The sequence below is a fragment of the Dermacentor albipictus genome, chromosome 9 (genome assembly GCF_038994185.2).
Source record: "Dermacentor albipictus isolate Rhodes 1998 colony chromosome 9, USDA_Dalb.pri_finalv2, whole genome shotgun sequence".
In the NCBI taxonomy this organism is placed as follows: Eukaryota; Metazoa; Arthropoda; class Arachnida; order Ixodida; family Ixodidae; genus Dermacentor; species Dermacentor albipictus.
This window is the reverse complement of record NC_091829.1, coordinates 84,668,680-84,683,427: the sequence shown is the minus strand read 5'-3', so window position 1 is coordinate 84,683,427 and position 14,748 is coordinate 84,668,680. Positions and strand designations below refer to the sequence as shown.

At 47.7% G+C, this 14,748-nt stretch overlaps 1 protein-coding gene across 1 annotated transcript; it reads right to left on the bottom strand.

Annotated features, from left to right (window-relative positions):
* Nucleotides 1-558: 558 nt before the first annotated feature.
* On the bottom strand, nt 559-11,800 carry LOC135919849 (NADH-cytochrome b5 reductase 3-like). The gene is made up of 4 exons (XM_065453809.1): nt 11,444-11,800; nt 8,095-8,310; nt 2,886-3,148; nt 559-895 (listed from the first exon to the last, which is right to left on the bottom strand). Exons 1-4 carry the CDS (start codon nt 11,672-11,674, stop codon nt 682-684), a joined length of 924 nt encoding a protein of 307 aa, XP_065309881.1. The 5' UTR covers nt 11,675-11,800; the 3' UTR covers nt 559-681.
* Nucleotides 11,801-14,748: the final 2,948 nt, after the last annotated feature.

The window sequence follows — 14,748 nt, the reverse complement described above, 5'->3', positions numbered from 1 at the left end:
GCTTAACCGATTTCAAAGGAATGCGTTACATGTAAGAAAGATGGGTACATTGTAGCGACTGTGAGAAGCTGAACCAGGCTTCTATAGGCTGTCGTGTAGCCCTCTGAACCACGCTTCGATAACAGTGCGCGCTGACTGTTCACTTCTCAAAGACGGCGACCCGTCCATTCCTCGTTCCAGGAGGAATGGACCAGGAGGTTCCAGGAGGAATTCCAGCAGGAGCCAAATTATGACGTAAGCCGGTGTTGATACTTCTACAGAGGCCCCCAACCCACCCAAACCAGAGAAATGTACTTTGTAATCCATGGTGTCACACGAAATTTCGGGAAAATGCAAGTTTGCACTTCCGCTTCTCTTCTAATAATGAACCTGCTACTGCGTAGTTAACTCAAATCTTTCGTAAAAAAATTTGCTCCCTATAATTTCTACAGATGTTTCTCTTGGCATGAGCGCGGAATCGTGGAATAGGCCAACGATTCTGCATTCGAGGAAATGTTTGATTTCCTCATCAAAAAACAGAAAAAAGCCAACCACACAGTTCACGCGGGACAAAAATAATATAGTCTTCTACAGACAAAGTGTTTATTCGATGGAGTATTCTTTCGTCATCGATCCCGAAAGCAACAGCGCAGTTTGTAATGGACAAAAAAAAAGGAAGCTTCGGTGACCGAGCTGTGTCGTTCAAAAGTAGAGCACCCTGTTCGGCTTGTGCCCGATGTCCCTGAGGGCCGGCGCGCAGATGTCGGCGATGAGCCGAGGGGGTCCACAGCAGAGCACCATCGTGCCCGAGTCCGGCGGAGGAAGGTGCTCGGTCATGATTTCCAGGCTCAGGGGCCCTGGCACGTATCCCGGCATGCCTTCGTACGTAGGCGGCCGGCTCAGCACATGCCGTATGCTGCGTGCAGATAATGTGAGCTTAAAGCTAACTGTGATCTGAGCGGCATGCAGTTGATTCGTTGGGTATATCCCCCACGAGACCGGAATACAGCTGTGGGCCACAATCGCTCTTCAAGGTTTCTTTTTATTGTCTGCTGTTATATGTTAAAAACGTGAAAAAAAGCAAATTTTAAAATGTATATATCGCGGTTAGGTACTGAACGCTGCATCTGCGTGTATAAGTGTTTTAAAAAAACGCTACCTCTACGTGGTTGCTATGGTAGAAACTTCATTTCGTCGCCTAAACGCAGATATTAAAATGGCACTTAAATTGCCATGTTGCTGCCGCGTCCGGTGTTTCCACGCAATGTCAGTGATAACGAAACACACCTCAAGCTTGTTTTCCGCCGTCTGTGACGACACAGAGGTCTAGATCAATTAAGTGTAAAATTTCTCGAAGGCGGATAACAAGACTATGACACTATGAATACACCACTTCCTTACAGTTACACATGCACGGTACCTTGTACCAAGAATGAATTTTTTGCCTAGTGATTCCCGAGTGAACTCTGAAAAAAAAGGTGAAGGCAATGCTCAATGTATCGCACAATGGGTCTTAGAAGGTTGTATTCTCCATAGCGACGTGAATAAGGCTATAAAATGCCTTAGTACGAAGGTTCTACCTGGGGCTGCTGAAAGTCGACTTAACGCAAGTCTAAGTACACGAGTGTTTTCGCATTTCAAACCCGTTGAAATGCGGCACAGGGCCCGGGCCCGGCACAGGGCCCGGAACCCACGACCGAATGTGAGCTCCACACGCAGAGCGCCCATATAACCGCTGAGTCACTGCGGCGAGTTGAGCTGCACTTGACGAGTGGCTGGCGGCAGTTTTCGAGCTATAGGAAGAAGAATCGAAATTCCAGCCTCCCATTGAATTTCCTCATGGAAACCACTTCGATATCCTTCTCTATTTGTGCGTCGTTTAGTTCCTCATGTTTCTGACAGAAAATTTCTAGAAGGAAATGTGGCGCTAGCGTCCACGGCAGCTGCAGTCATACATATAGCGGGTCAGTCAGCACGAGAAAGGTGGGTAATAACACATGAATTTTTCTCTAAAATTTTGTCCTTCTTGCTACAAACGGTTTGGCCACTTTGCAAACCGATCATTTTCAAACTCATTTGTACTGCGTTATAAATTTGGACGTTCGTAACGATTATGCTTGTGCGTCGAAACGTATTGCCTTCGTGCGTATACAAAAATACGATTTCTTCGGATATTCGTACAGATACAAAGTTACAAACGTCGCCACAGGATCGTCTGAAGCCTCGGGCATGAGGATTATAGGCCAATCTACTGAATTCGCACGGATCACTCCTACGCTACCTCAACGATCGGAGCTTCGATGTTCTCTCTTGTAAATTTTGTGAGAAACCCTATGCTTCGTCCAATACCATTTCCTCCTAAACTTTCTTCGAAGCAGAAGTCTAATAGTGGTGATTTAAACCAAAAGCATTCAAAACACTGCAATTATAATTACGTGACGGGAAGACGGGTCCATTGCACGGTGCGTATGTTTGTGCGGCTGTTGTTTGTTTCGCCAGCGTCTGCCCTTGTTTTGTGTGTTCTTGTGTTTTGCATTGTTGCAGTTGACAATAACACCGCTCGTGCCTGTTCATGTTTCCGCCTCTCTCTGCTTTTAACTTGTGCAGAGGTTTCCAACAACTTCAGCAGATATTTCGAACACTTTGTCATCTTTATCTGAACAATATAGGTTCTTTTTTTTTTTCTCAGTATTTGCCGATTATGGATCGCTCGTGCCTTTTGCTGTATACTTTCAATGTTTCGTCGATATTTATTCCTGTGTGCTTTTCTTTTTCGTTTTGTCACAATAACTAATGCTACCTGCTGCCTCCCGACATCGTGTAACGGTGCCGAGTCCTACATCAACGCAGCCAAAGCCTGCCGATTCCGTGGCTGTCTTTCGCCCGGCGAGCTCGTCCACACAGACCTGAAGGCCTGGTTGCTCTTGGCGTAGTCGTCGAGTTCCTGGTGCGCGATGATGTCTTCCTCGCTGTGGTTGACGTCGATCATCATCACCCTCGTCTGGTCGACGGCGTCGGCGAGCAGGTGTCGCAGCAGCTGCAGCATCGGAGTGACGCCGCTTCCGGCCGCCACCAATCCAAGCCGAGTCACGAGCGCCATCCGGCGGCCGTCGGCGGTGGCGAAGTGGCCGCGCCCTTCGTAAACGAAGCGACCCTTCGGGCCCTGGATCTGCGACCGGGCAGGAGTTGGTTGAAGGGATGCCAAACGGGAAAGCTATTTCAGCCAAATTATTAAATATACCCCTTTACAACGCATAAAAAGAACACCCTTATTCCGATAGGAGGCTTCATAAGCCATGAGAAACGCAAAAACCAAGGACGGGGGTGGAGATTCCAGTTTGGAGTTCCTGCACTGGACCGCTGTGACGTCACGGCCTTGAACGTCGTCTGCTTCGGCCTGGTTAATTCTTTTTGTCTGTAAAGATGGGTTACATTCTATGAAACTAGAGCTAAAGACCGAGCGTAGCAAATTTGAACAACCGTTGTCGCGCCCCAACGGCCAAAGAGTACGAGAAGGCGCATCGACATCCGTGACGTCACAGTGACGTTCAAGCGCTGGGATTTCGGTGCAATTTTTTTTTTTTAGGAAATAGTACTCCGATCTTAACTTTCTGTCCGAATAATAACCCTATCCTGGAGAAATAACAAAGATAGAATTTTGAAAGAATACTTTATCAGGCTAAATTAATTTAGTGTTTCCATTTTGCAAACCTTCAAGCCCGAGACAGCTTGTATAAACACATAGATTTAGAGTAATCAATATCCTCGTGAGATCTCATGTACGTCCCCATGTTGGTAGCTGTCTTGAATTATTCTTAAAATGAACTCGAGAGCTCCTAAATGAAATATTAATATCGGGTACGAGATAAGATGCATGCCAAACCAAATAGAAATATTTTAATAGGCGGTGTCCTAAACATGGCGGCCATGACGCGTTTTCGGCTTCAGTAATTACTTCCGGCTCCCATAGTCTCCGTGAAGCATAGTCTCTGTGATCAGTGTTTTCTTGTTCAGAAGGAGCCGTCACTGAGGCGTGAATTTGGCCGCCACTTTAATATTTAATTATTACCGTAGTTTTCGAGGGAATTGGCATTATGTGATATGGACTATTCTTCCCTCTGCAGCCGAAAAAAAAACCTTTCATATGCGTTCTGAATAGCACAAGATAATATTAAAGTGACCAACTGACCAGACCACCACACGATATTACATATTCATCTTTATGTTTACGCAAGAGGAGCGTTAGCGTTACAAGTATCATACAAGTACAAGTTAGCGTACAAGTATTACAAGTATCACTCTGTTCACGCGCATGGAGATACTGCTTTCACCAATTGAGAGGATATTTAAACAAAATTAGGTATTTTCCCGTTCCTTGTGGGCACATCGGTAAAAAGAACCGAACATAAAATTGAACATATCCCCGACACTTATTCTGGTCAGAGGAGTATACGCTTGAAGTAATAGTCTAATAATCATCTAGTTAAATTTCAACGTGCCACCTTCTGGATGCGTCCTTCATTTTGCACTCAGATTTTTTTAGACAATGGATGCAGTTGTAGTTGTTAAATTTTAGAGAATAAATTGGGTTATATTATGTCAAATTTATTAATTTATTTGGAGTCTAATGTTTACAGGTCATGTCCTCATGTTCACGCTTTGATTACTCATTTGTAATAACATTGCATGCACCATGTTATTTTTGTTGGATATAATATTAGTGATCCTGCTTTGGGCCAGATTCCCGAATCTCATTGTTCGCAAGTTTTATTTTCCATTGGCCAGCCGTCTTCACTAATGTGTCCGGCACGAGGATAGGCTTGAATTTTGTCTTACAAAGAACTATAGCGCCACAGATTTCTTTTTTTTTTTGTGAATATGGGCCCAGATGAACGTGCTAGCACAATTGCCCTCTACATTTATAATCCTTACACGGTTTATATTTACCCTATTAATGCTAATAATGTAGAATAATAATAAGAAGAACGAACCAACTAGCCAAGCAACAAGTTATGATACGAAACTAGTATCGTATTCGCAAAAAGAGCCCTTAGGCTAGAATTAATCCTGAGAGCAAGTTCTAGCCAATCCTGATGCAGGGCATATTATTAGCGAATGCAGCCAGTCAGTGCCAAAGAGCATTTCTGAAAGAAAAGCTTCGTGAATTCGAACCCTGGTTCGTTGAAGAAAGCATTATAGTAAGTCATTTAGGCCGCTCAGGCACCTGCTAGTGTTTCTGCTTGAAATTAGAGGGTGTGGACCTTCATTCGATGCGGAAAAACAATGGCAAGTCGGAAACATCCTGTTAGATTCCCGTACTGCCCACGACTACCCACGCCGCTGCCTTCAGCCAGTAGGCGTTGGTATGCGTAGTCTCGGGAATTTCCGGGCACTACGCGACGGCGAATCGAAGAGACCGTAGGACCAGGTACGAAAACTCTTTTCGTACGTTCCTCTAGACTGGTCATTCCGGTCACTGCTCGAAGACATAACACATAATTTTTTTGCGCATTATGTATTGACAACACAATGGCTGCGCTCCATGAAAAATATAGCTACGCGGGCTACAGCCTTACATATACGGCTAGCAGTATGCATTAAACAAAATAAAATAAAATAGATGGCCAGGGCGCTAAAGCTATGCTGCAGTGACTACGAATAGGCGATTTCTCAATTAGTTTGCAAGAAAGAATTAGATTTTCTAGCTGGTAGCCGATGATAGTTGAATGCTTCACTGCATTTTAAGCGTGCTGCTTTGAGCTGTATTCCATCTCACAAGTCGTGTGCAGCACTGTGGAAGCTGCAGGACTTCTTAGCCAATAGGAAGGCCGAGTGCCCCTCGAGATGTGTTAATCCGCGCGGCGTCGTCTGCTCAGCGGCTGCTAAATTTGCAGTATACGACTGGCATGCGCAACGGTCCAGACATGCCACACATGGCTGTAATTTATCCTGTACCAAGCAAACAAAAAAAAACTATCTAACCCTGCGGTTAATCACACAGCTACGCCCGGAACTATTTTCTTCTGAGCAAGGATATTGCTTGTGTGTGCCTCGTACCTTCTGCAACCCTGCAGGCCACTTGTGAGATGGAGTATAGCAACAGGCATAAAATAAAACTCAAATGCCCAATAATACAAAAACTACAATTTAAAAAAAAATAAGTATGGCACACTAAATAACAGCTGGCTTACGTACAGTGTGTTCTCATGTAACGTCAAAGCTCCTCGGCAAGCAGCAGTACTCACCGTGTTTTGCGCGATTTGTGATCACGATAGATTAAGATTTTGCGTAGCTGCTGAGGGAGATATTGTATGGGAAGGCCGAGAACGTAATGATATGGCGGAAATTTACCAAGGTCAGAAGCAAGGATGTCCTTTGTGTCCACTATTGTTCACGTTTTATTTTAGGGGCATAGAAAGATGACCGGAAAACAGCGAGTTAGGATTTGATTTATCCTACGCGCGTAATGGAGAAATGGGCAACAGAAGGTCCCCAGACTGATTTATCCGGAGGACATATGCTACTAGCTGACAAAGCAAAATATTTAAAGACACTTGCGAGTGTGTGCGGCAACGCCGCACCAAATCTAGGCCTTATGTTTAACACAGATAAATCGAGAATTATAATCTTTAGAGAACAGGCGAGTAATTACATGGTATCAGTTCAAGAGCAAGTTATACCCATAGTCAAGCAATATACCTATCTCGGCGCATACATAAACGAAGGAAGGACTTACTCAAGTCCTCATCAATTTCATGGGAAAATAAATGAGAAGTAGAAAGCAGCAGTAATGAAACATACAGCACTTTGGGTTGACAATGAATATGACGTGGTGCGTGGAATTGGGAAACAGGTAATGGTGTCGGTGCTAACGTTCGCAAATGCCATTCTGCGCTTAAAATAGGATATCTTGTCAGCGTTGGAAGTTAACCAAAGATAGGTAGGCCGGTTGGCTTTGGGAGCCCCACGGTAAAACCATAAATGAAGCAGTGCAGGGTGCCATGGGTTGGCCCTCTTCTTGAAGTCAGAAAAGCGCAGAGAAAAATTAGTTCTGAAGAAAGACTTTGGGACATGAATGAGAATACATGGGCAGCTAAAGTGCACAAGCATATCTGTACTTGAAAAACGTGGACACAGAATAGAGGAAGAGGCCAAGAAAACTGGCAACCAAGTACAGGGTAATTGAAAGTGTAAATAGTTAACCAGGAATCATCAGAGAGAGGGTGAGAGAAACAGAGAAAGTAACTTGAACGCAAGGAATGGAAACAAAAAAAATGGAGATTTACAAGAATGGCGAGAAGGAAATCAGAAGGTAAAATCTGTAGGATAACACAAAGGGAAGTACCTAAGGCACGAGCTGGTTGCTTAAGGACAAGAACATACCGGAATAAACATTCGCAACAAGATGAGGCCCGTGTTTGCCGCAGCAAAATTACGGAGACTACCCAGCACGTACTAACGGAATCCGAAGGTATTCACCCATCGAGACCCGGAGGTAACGTACACCTTCCAGAAGCGCTTGGAGATAAAGTGGACGGAAGCATCAACCGGTCAGCCGTCGAGATAAGCGAGAGACGTTTAGAAATATTTGCGGTAAAAGAAAGCAGGTAGAAGATTGATACGTCCGGATCTGTCACAGGCATTGGTACAAGGTAGATAGAGAAATTTTGAGGAAGAAAAAGAAGGTAAAGGAGATTGTTTAAGCAACGCTAGAATAATATGCATGTATAGCATACCTCGTTAACTCAAGTAGGCTAAGTGACTATAGCTGTCACCACCTCGCTCAAAGGGTACGCCAATAAATTATCATCATCATCATCATGCAATTTTCTAAGCCCATTTTAAAGTAATATTTCCTACAGCATGATCGCATCTATCACTATAAATCGTGGTCTTTTCACTTTCGCTAAGGTCTAACGACAGGTTCTGGGCCCCGCCACTCCCCTAGTCGTCGATCCCTTATGAATATAACTGTACAGTAATTGCTCGTGGCCCAGTTGCCCTTCTGCACCTTGTCGCCCGTCCTATGCCACGTTAAGCGTGCAAGTGTTATCGAATAGCCAGACCCAACTTTCCACTGGAAGAGAGCCACGCGAGGCCACCGGGTTTTCGTACCTCTATCTGATCTCCCGGCTGGAGGCTGTCCAGGTACTGGCTCATGATCCCTCCGATGGGGTGCTTTTTGGACACGCCCGGCGGGTAGATCTTCACCATGATGTCGAAGCTGCCCCGCTGATCCGTGCGGCTGACCGGCGTGTACGGCCTCATCACCGTGCGGTCACCGATGCGCGCGTACAGCAGCACGTGCTCGCCCACCCGAAAGCCCAGCTTCTGCAAGAGGAGGAACGAAGGCTGTTACGCACGAGACAGGTCCGAGGTGGACGGGCTCAAGAAGTGCCCCGTTGTGATCTTTACATGCGCGTCTGTTGCTCAAAAGCTTCGTGTCCCGTGTCCGACGATTCTGCTGCTCTCCATGTAGAGCCCAAGTTTATCGAAACTTGTTATCGAAAATATATTAAGGAAAGCATATTCACGCTCATAGTCCAGGGTTCGACGGAACACTGTCTGGCGAGGAATGTACATTCTATTCTTGACAACAAACACACATTGGCAAAGTTTGGAGAAAACAAAGACTGTTTATGACATTTAGAGTGCCCTGCGGGTCTCTTGTTCGCGTAAAAGCGAGATCTCTCTTGCCTGCCTGCCTGCCTGCCTGCCTGCCTGCCTGCCTGCCTGCCTGCCTGCCTGCCTGCCTGCCTGCCTGCCTGCCTGCCTGCCTGCCTGCCTGCCTGCCTGCCTGCCTGCCTGCCTGCCTGCCTGCCTGCCTGCCTGCCTGCCTGCCTGCCTGCCTGCCAGAAGGAAGACCACGGGCGTCATTCTCCTACGAGGTCAGCATCCATCGTGCCTCCCGACCATCGGGCTTTACACCCTCGGCACGTTCAACCTCAGCTTTGTGATGTTGAAAACAACCTCGAGTGCGTCTTACAGTTCCAGGAATAAGAAAGAAGACCCACCTACCTACCTTGGCCTTGAAGCAAGCAGCTCTGGATTGTTTGCCCAATTTCCACTTTGACCGTGTCCACAAGCTGCGCTAACGTACTGCACCGTTATGCCAGCTTACTCTTTCGTAGTGTCTCAGCCAGTCACCGACGTTTTCCTCTGTTTTACCGGAGAATATACGTGGTTCCGGCGTCCAGTAGCTATAGGATGCCTTGGTCTCTAGCTGGCTTGAACGATGCCTTCTTCGATGGTGCTTCGTTGACCAGCCTGCTTGGGCGTCGGCCACGCTTGTTGGCTCTGGCGGTAGTCCAGCCAGGCGAGGGTAGCCATTACCAGCGAGATCACTTTTTTTTTTACTTTTTTGAATGAAGAAGAAAGCAACTGACTAATTGCCTTTCTCGACGTCCTTGTACGACGATCTTCCGGGGGCTGCTCTACAACTGTATATAGGAAGCCCGAACCTTCGGGCAAGTACCTAAGTTCTGCCTCGATGCATCCCAAGGGTCACAAACGCTCCGTGGCGACTTCTTTGTTCAAGCATGCGTTTCCGTCTTTGCTCAGACGAATCCGCACGATGGTGGGTCTTCAAAAAAAAATAAAAAATTATCTCGCTGATAATGGCTACCCTCGCCAACTTCCACGTCAGCAGGAACGCCGCTCCACAGGGCCTCCCAGAAAGCGAAACGCTGGCAAGAATTATGACGTACAAGTCGCACACGTGCCATCATAGAAATTAAGAAGCCAATTGGTCCCCGTGAAAGACCCATTGGAACGTGAACGTCACTCCGGAGTGATATATAAGATTCCCTGTCAAGACTGCGCGTATCGTACATAGGAGAAACGAGCACTGAATCGGACACGTGGAAATCTACCAGAAATATACACCAGATCGTTGCGCCATCTTCATGTATATAAGGCAAGGGCCGACTTCTCTCGCTTTTAGCTGAACGAGAGACCCGTAGGGGACTCGAAAGGCCATAAACTATGTTATTTTTTGAAACTTTGGCGATTGTTTGCTTGCTGTCAAGAAGGAAATGTTCACGCTTAACATGCAGTTAGTGGTGAGCAAGTTCTCGAAATTTCGAAGACTGGCCGAATAGCCCTTGCCATTCAAGCCGTGTTAAGCTACAGAGTTGAATGTTTGAAATTGCCGAATAGTCGTTTCGCTTAGAATGATAGGGTTTCGTTGTTCTTAAATTGCGATTTTTCTGTGGACAAGGCTTCCTTCCGTACAGCAGCCGAAACGTCTCGAAGGTTTTTCACTTGTCCTTTTCTTCTTTTTTTTTGGGGGGGGGAGGGGGAGGCCATTTTCACTATTTCTTTCGTTCAACAAGGAATAACAACAAAACTAACAGTTCACTTGTGACACTGAACCGCGGAAAGCAGTGATCCTGAGAAAGTAGCACTTGTGCGCAGTTCCATCTGCCATGCACCCTAACACTTATGACGAGTGGAGACGTCGTTGGGCAGTGGCACGTACACATACGGGAGAGAAAAAAACAAAAAAAAACTCTTATTCATTCTACGTGCTAAAGAATTCACAACCTATTGTTTGCCGCATTTTCCGTCAATCTTATCGCCTTTCCCGTACCCCTTATACCGCAAATCTTACAGTACTGGACTCGGGAGGTTGTCATCAGAATCAACAAAAGTATTATAACAAGATTCGTTCCAATTATTTAGTTATTTAGACAAGCGCTCCTATTACAGGCTTAGAAAAAAAAGCGAAGGCCTCTGGTCACTGACGAAGCAAAAATTGAATCGATGTTTCACAACTCGTGTGGATGCTTTGTTCCCAGTGGTGGTTAATCGACGTTTCGGAACTCGCGCGAGTTGCGAATCGCCAATCCGCTCTGTAACTATAAACCCTTTGATACTGCTTTTTTTTTCGGACATGCTGCCTAACCAGACGTATGCTCGCCGAACTCGTGTTTAAACCTCCTCCTCAAGAGAGAGAAGGGGGATATAATAATAATATTTGGGGTTTTACGTGCCAAAACCACTTTCTGATTATGAGGCACGCCGTAGTGGAGGACTCCGGAAATTTTGACCACCTGGGGTTCTTTAACGTGCACCTAAATCTAAGCACACGGGTGATTTCGCATTTCGCCCCCATCGAAATGCGGCCGCCGTGGCAGAGAGAAGGGGGAGGGGGTTCGAGGATAGGACAGGACGTGGTAGTGGCGGGGCACCCGCGTGTGTGTGTGTAGTGATTTTTGAAGGAGAGGAAGAGTGAAGTGCAGTGCCGTAACTGTCTCTCAGAGAAGGACACCTCAACAGCACTGCACAGGGAAAGGGGAGTGGAGAGAAAAAGATAAGGGAGAGAAGGAAAGTAGGGCGGAAAAAAATAACAAAAAGGTTGAAGAAGCAATGCGGGGCTTACAGCCGCGCTCTCAGCTGCCTGTCAGAAGTCAAGTAGGGCAGGAAGCACTTTCTTGACAATGGAAGGGTGGGCTGCGCATACCTGCTTGGGGCTGTTCAGGGCAAACCGGAACAGGCGCACGTCGTGGGTGACGGGGAGGCGCTGCTCGAGCCACACCGTGTACGAGGCGCGATCCTGGGTCAGCAGGACTTCGCCCGCGAGGAAGATGCGTATCCTGCGCACCAGCAGCACGGCCAGGGCCACGGCGCCGAACGCTGCCGCCGCGGACGCCAGCAACACCAGGATGGGACGCCGGTTCACGGTCAGCCGCATGTCCACTCCTGTCGGGTTGAAAGGCCTTCTTGTTTAGTTTTTTTCTCCCTGTTTCGCTGATAGCCTGCGGAAACACGCCAACGTGGGCTTTCTCTTCTTCTTCCGCGCTGTTCGATATGATGATGACGACGACGATGAGTCCTTCAAGAATGGCAAAAAACCAACGTGGCGGGTTGGCCACGAACGGGGGGGGGGGGTATCATGATGCAAAAAAATAGAATTCCTAAAGGACGATATCAAAGAAACCTATCGTAAGCCCGCCGCCACGAAGAATAGTAAAAAAAAGTTGGCTGAAGGCTTAGCTTGGCTAAGCCTGGAGGATTGCGAAAGCAATACCCTTGGCTGCGCCTTGGTTCGGCTGATGGTGTGGACATGGTTGCCCTTTGTTAAACTTATGGCTATACATCATCCGACATAGCGCAAGGCAGCGCGCCGACCACTGCGAGGAGCCGACCTGTAGTCCCATTTATCCCCCTAGCGTGACGTCACACCAGCGAGCGCCCTCTCTCGGTAGCGCCGCAGCAGCGGCGCGCAAGGCTTCGCCTCCACCATCGATGCCGCGAGGTGTCGCCAGGAGTCCAGTGGCTAAGCGCACCGCGGCTCTCTGAGGAGAGCCGCGTTTGGCTTACGTTTAGCGCGGCATAGGCACCAAATCGGAAATTTGAACTGCGCGCCACGGTGACGTCTCCGCCATAGCCATTGCAGTGCAAGGCATTGGAGGAGGAAGGGGAGCAACCGCTGAGGCTTTGTTTGATTGCCGATAACTCCGCTTCTGCTGAACGCATTGCAGTACTTTTTGCGGCAAAGTGGTTCTGAAGTAGCCTATCTTCACTTCAAACGTATCTCTCCCCTTCGATAAAAAGTGGTTCAGGGCCCCTTTAAATTGTCCCTGTTGTAAGAATCTCGCCGATTTCGTCAAATACTATTTTTTTCTCACCTGCTGCTCTAGATATTAGCATCAAGGTGGTGACGAGGGCTTGAAATAGCGGGAGTCCCTTTGAGAGAGAGAGAGCGAATAAACATATTTATTGGGTGAATGCAGCTTTGCAGAGGCGTCCTCATTCCAGAATGCCTTCAGCTCGGGCCGCGTCCTGGGCCCTCGCAATCAGCCATTGCTGGTCCTCGACGTCGGAGCTGGCCAAGGCTCTCTCCCAAAGCTCATTAGTGGGGTAAGGGTTCGGAGGATTTAATGGTGCCGCTCTGCAACCCCCTACTATGTGCCTGAGGGACCCGGGCTCTGCGCGGAAGCGGCATTGCGGAGAGAATTGTGTAGGGGCTATGTGGTTATTTCTGGTCGGGTGGGGGAATGTATTAACCTGTAGAGCTCGGAGGAATCGCTCCTGCTCTTTAGGTAGTGACTTGTGTGGGGGTGCATATGTCGATACAAAGTTACGCTGTAATCCTCGATTTGTCGCATTGCAACTGCATATAGTGCAGGCCTCGCCGCAAAGTTCTTTTTTTCCGCGCGATGGCCGCGACGGGATTGACAAATTGTTTTGCTTCGTAACAGTACAGTGTAACAGGAGGCAGAGGGAAAGGTTGTTCAAATGAAGGCTTGAGGTGTCCTTCGCCGCCTTTGTCAAAGAATTGGCAGCACACTATCACCACACTGTTTTCGTTTCTTCTTTCTTTTTTTTTTGAAGTTCCACATCGCTCTATATAATGATCAAGCCATACAAAAAGAACGGAAAAACACAGCTTATACAAGAACTAAAGCCGCCTGTAATATCCCACACTTAAATAAGCACTACCTAGTTTGTACAAGAAAGAGCTACAAAGTCTTGCTGCGCACAGATAAATTTCTACTAGTTAAACAACAGAATGACACGTTTTTGACGTTAGCCATAAAGATAAGATATTCAACGCGGAAATGCGAAGGCATACTAGCGAAGCGTATGAATGCGTTTGTGCCTATCGAGAGTGATAACGCGCTAAAGAACTCGCACTGGAGAAGCTTGCTTCAGTTCATAACGCACCACGATTGGCTATGATGGCCGCGGTTAGTAACATGCGCATCTGCGATGTCGATAAGGAGATTCGCTGCAGCGGCCATGGAGTCATTCGGGGTATCAATGCCGCGAAGCACTCCGGTTAGCCCCAGTCATCATCACTGATGGCCCAAATTACGTCGGTTTAAATGTATTTCTGCGCTAATCGTGGTTCAAATTGTTGGAATAGTGCCTGCGCACGAAGCAACCATCTCGCCAATACGCGAAGGGAGCTGCAGGTACGCTGCCTTATAGGCGTGTTCGGCGTCACGTGGTATCTGTCCATATGCGCAGAAATTCCTCGAGCACAAGCCGGAGACCCTGGGCATAGCAATGAAAAAAAAAACAGCTAACAAAGAAAGAAGAAAGAGCGTCACTGCGTGCGCCGTATAGCTGCGGAAGTGCTGCGACTTAATTGAAATAGTTGGTGGTGCATGTTTTCTTAACGCGTTCTGTTTTGGAACACAAAGCGCCGAACGGGACAACACGCTCTTGCATGTCATGTCCTTTTCTGTGTTCCAAATTCGGCGCAATAAAAAAAAAATTGGAGGACGCTTAAGCTTCGCCTTCAAGAGTGGAACGCGACAGCGTTCCCGTCGACCCGCCAATGGGTGTAAGACAATGGGCTACAGGGCAGCCATCACTTACGAGGCGCCCCGCATCAGACGTGGTGAGCGTCGAGCCATATGGTCGAGCAACGCGGCGTCCGGCGCAGCAACGAAACGTGCGCCTGAGCAAGCGGAGCGAACCAAAGAACTCGGTATCCCGGAGGGGGAAATGATGCACGCCAGCCAAACGCCGTGATCGGCACGGGCAGAGAGATAGAGAGATAGTGATCTAAAGAAAGGAAGGACGCTTGATTCTACAGAGGGAGCAAGGCGAAGCGTTGTCAGGGGGGAGAGTCCGAGCCGCGACAGCTCCAATGCGCTCGTGGCGCGCCATCTGTCGGGGCAGCGCCGTACATGGAGAGGAGGGGGTCTTCTGTGTTAGCCGCAAGATGGCTCTCCGTGTGCGGAAAGCGCAGAAGAAATGCAGCGAAACGCACTTCGCTACTCGTGTAATTGCGACTTCTGTAAGTTACATGTT

What these genes read in the sequence shown, in the direction of transcription:
- LOC135919849 (XM_065453809.1), bottom strand. Translation starts at nt 11,674, where the DNA reads ATGCGGCTGACCGTGAACCGGCGTCCCATCCTGGTGTTGCTGGCGTCC. An exon ending in CCCTGAACAGCCCCAAGCAG is followed by an intron (nt 8,311 to 11,443) that starts GTATGCGCAGCC and finishes CTCCTCTTGCAG; the next exon opens with AAGCTGGGCTTTCGGGTGGG. An exon ending in AAGAGCAACCAGGCCTTCAG is followed by an intron (nt 896 to 2,885) that starts GTCTGTGTGGAC and finishes ATCTGCACGCAG; the next exon opens with CATACGGCATGTGCTGAGCC.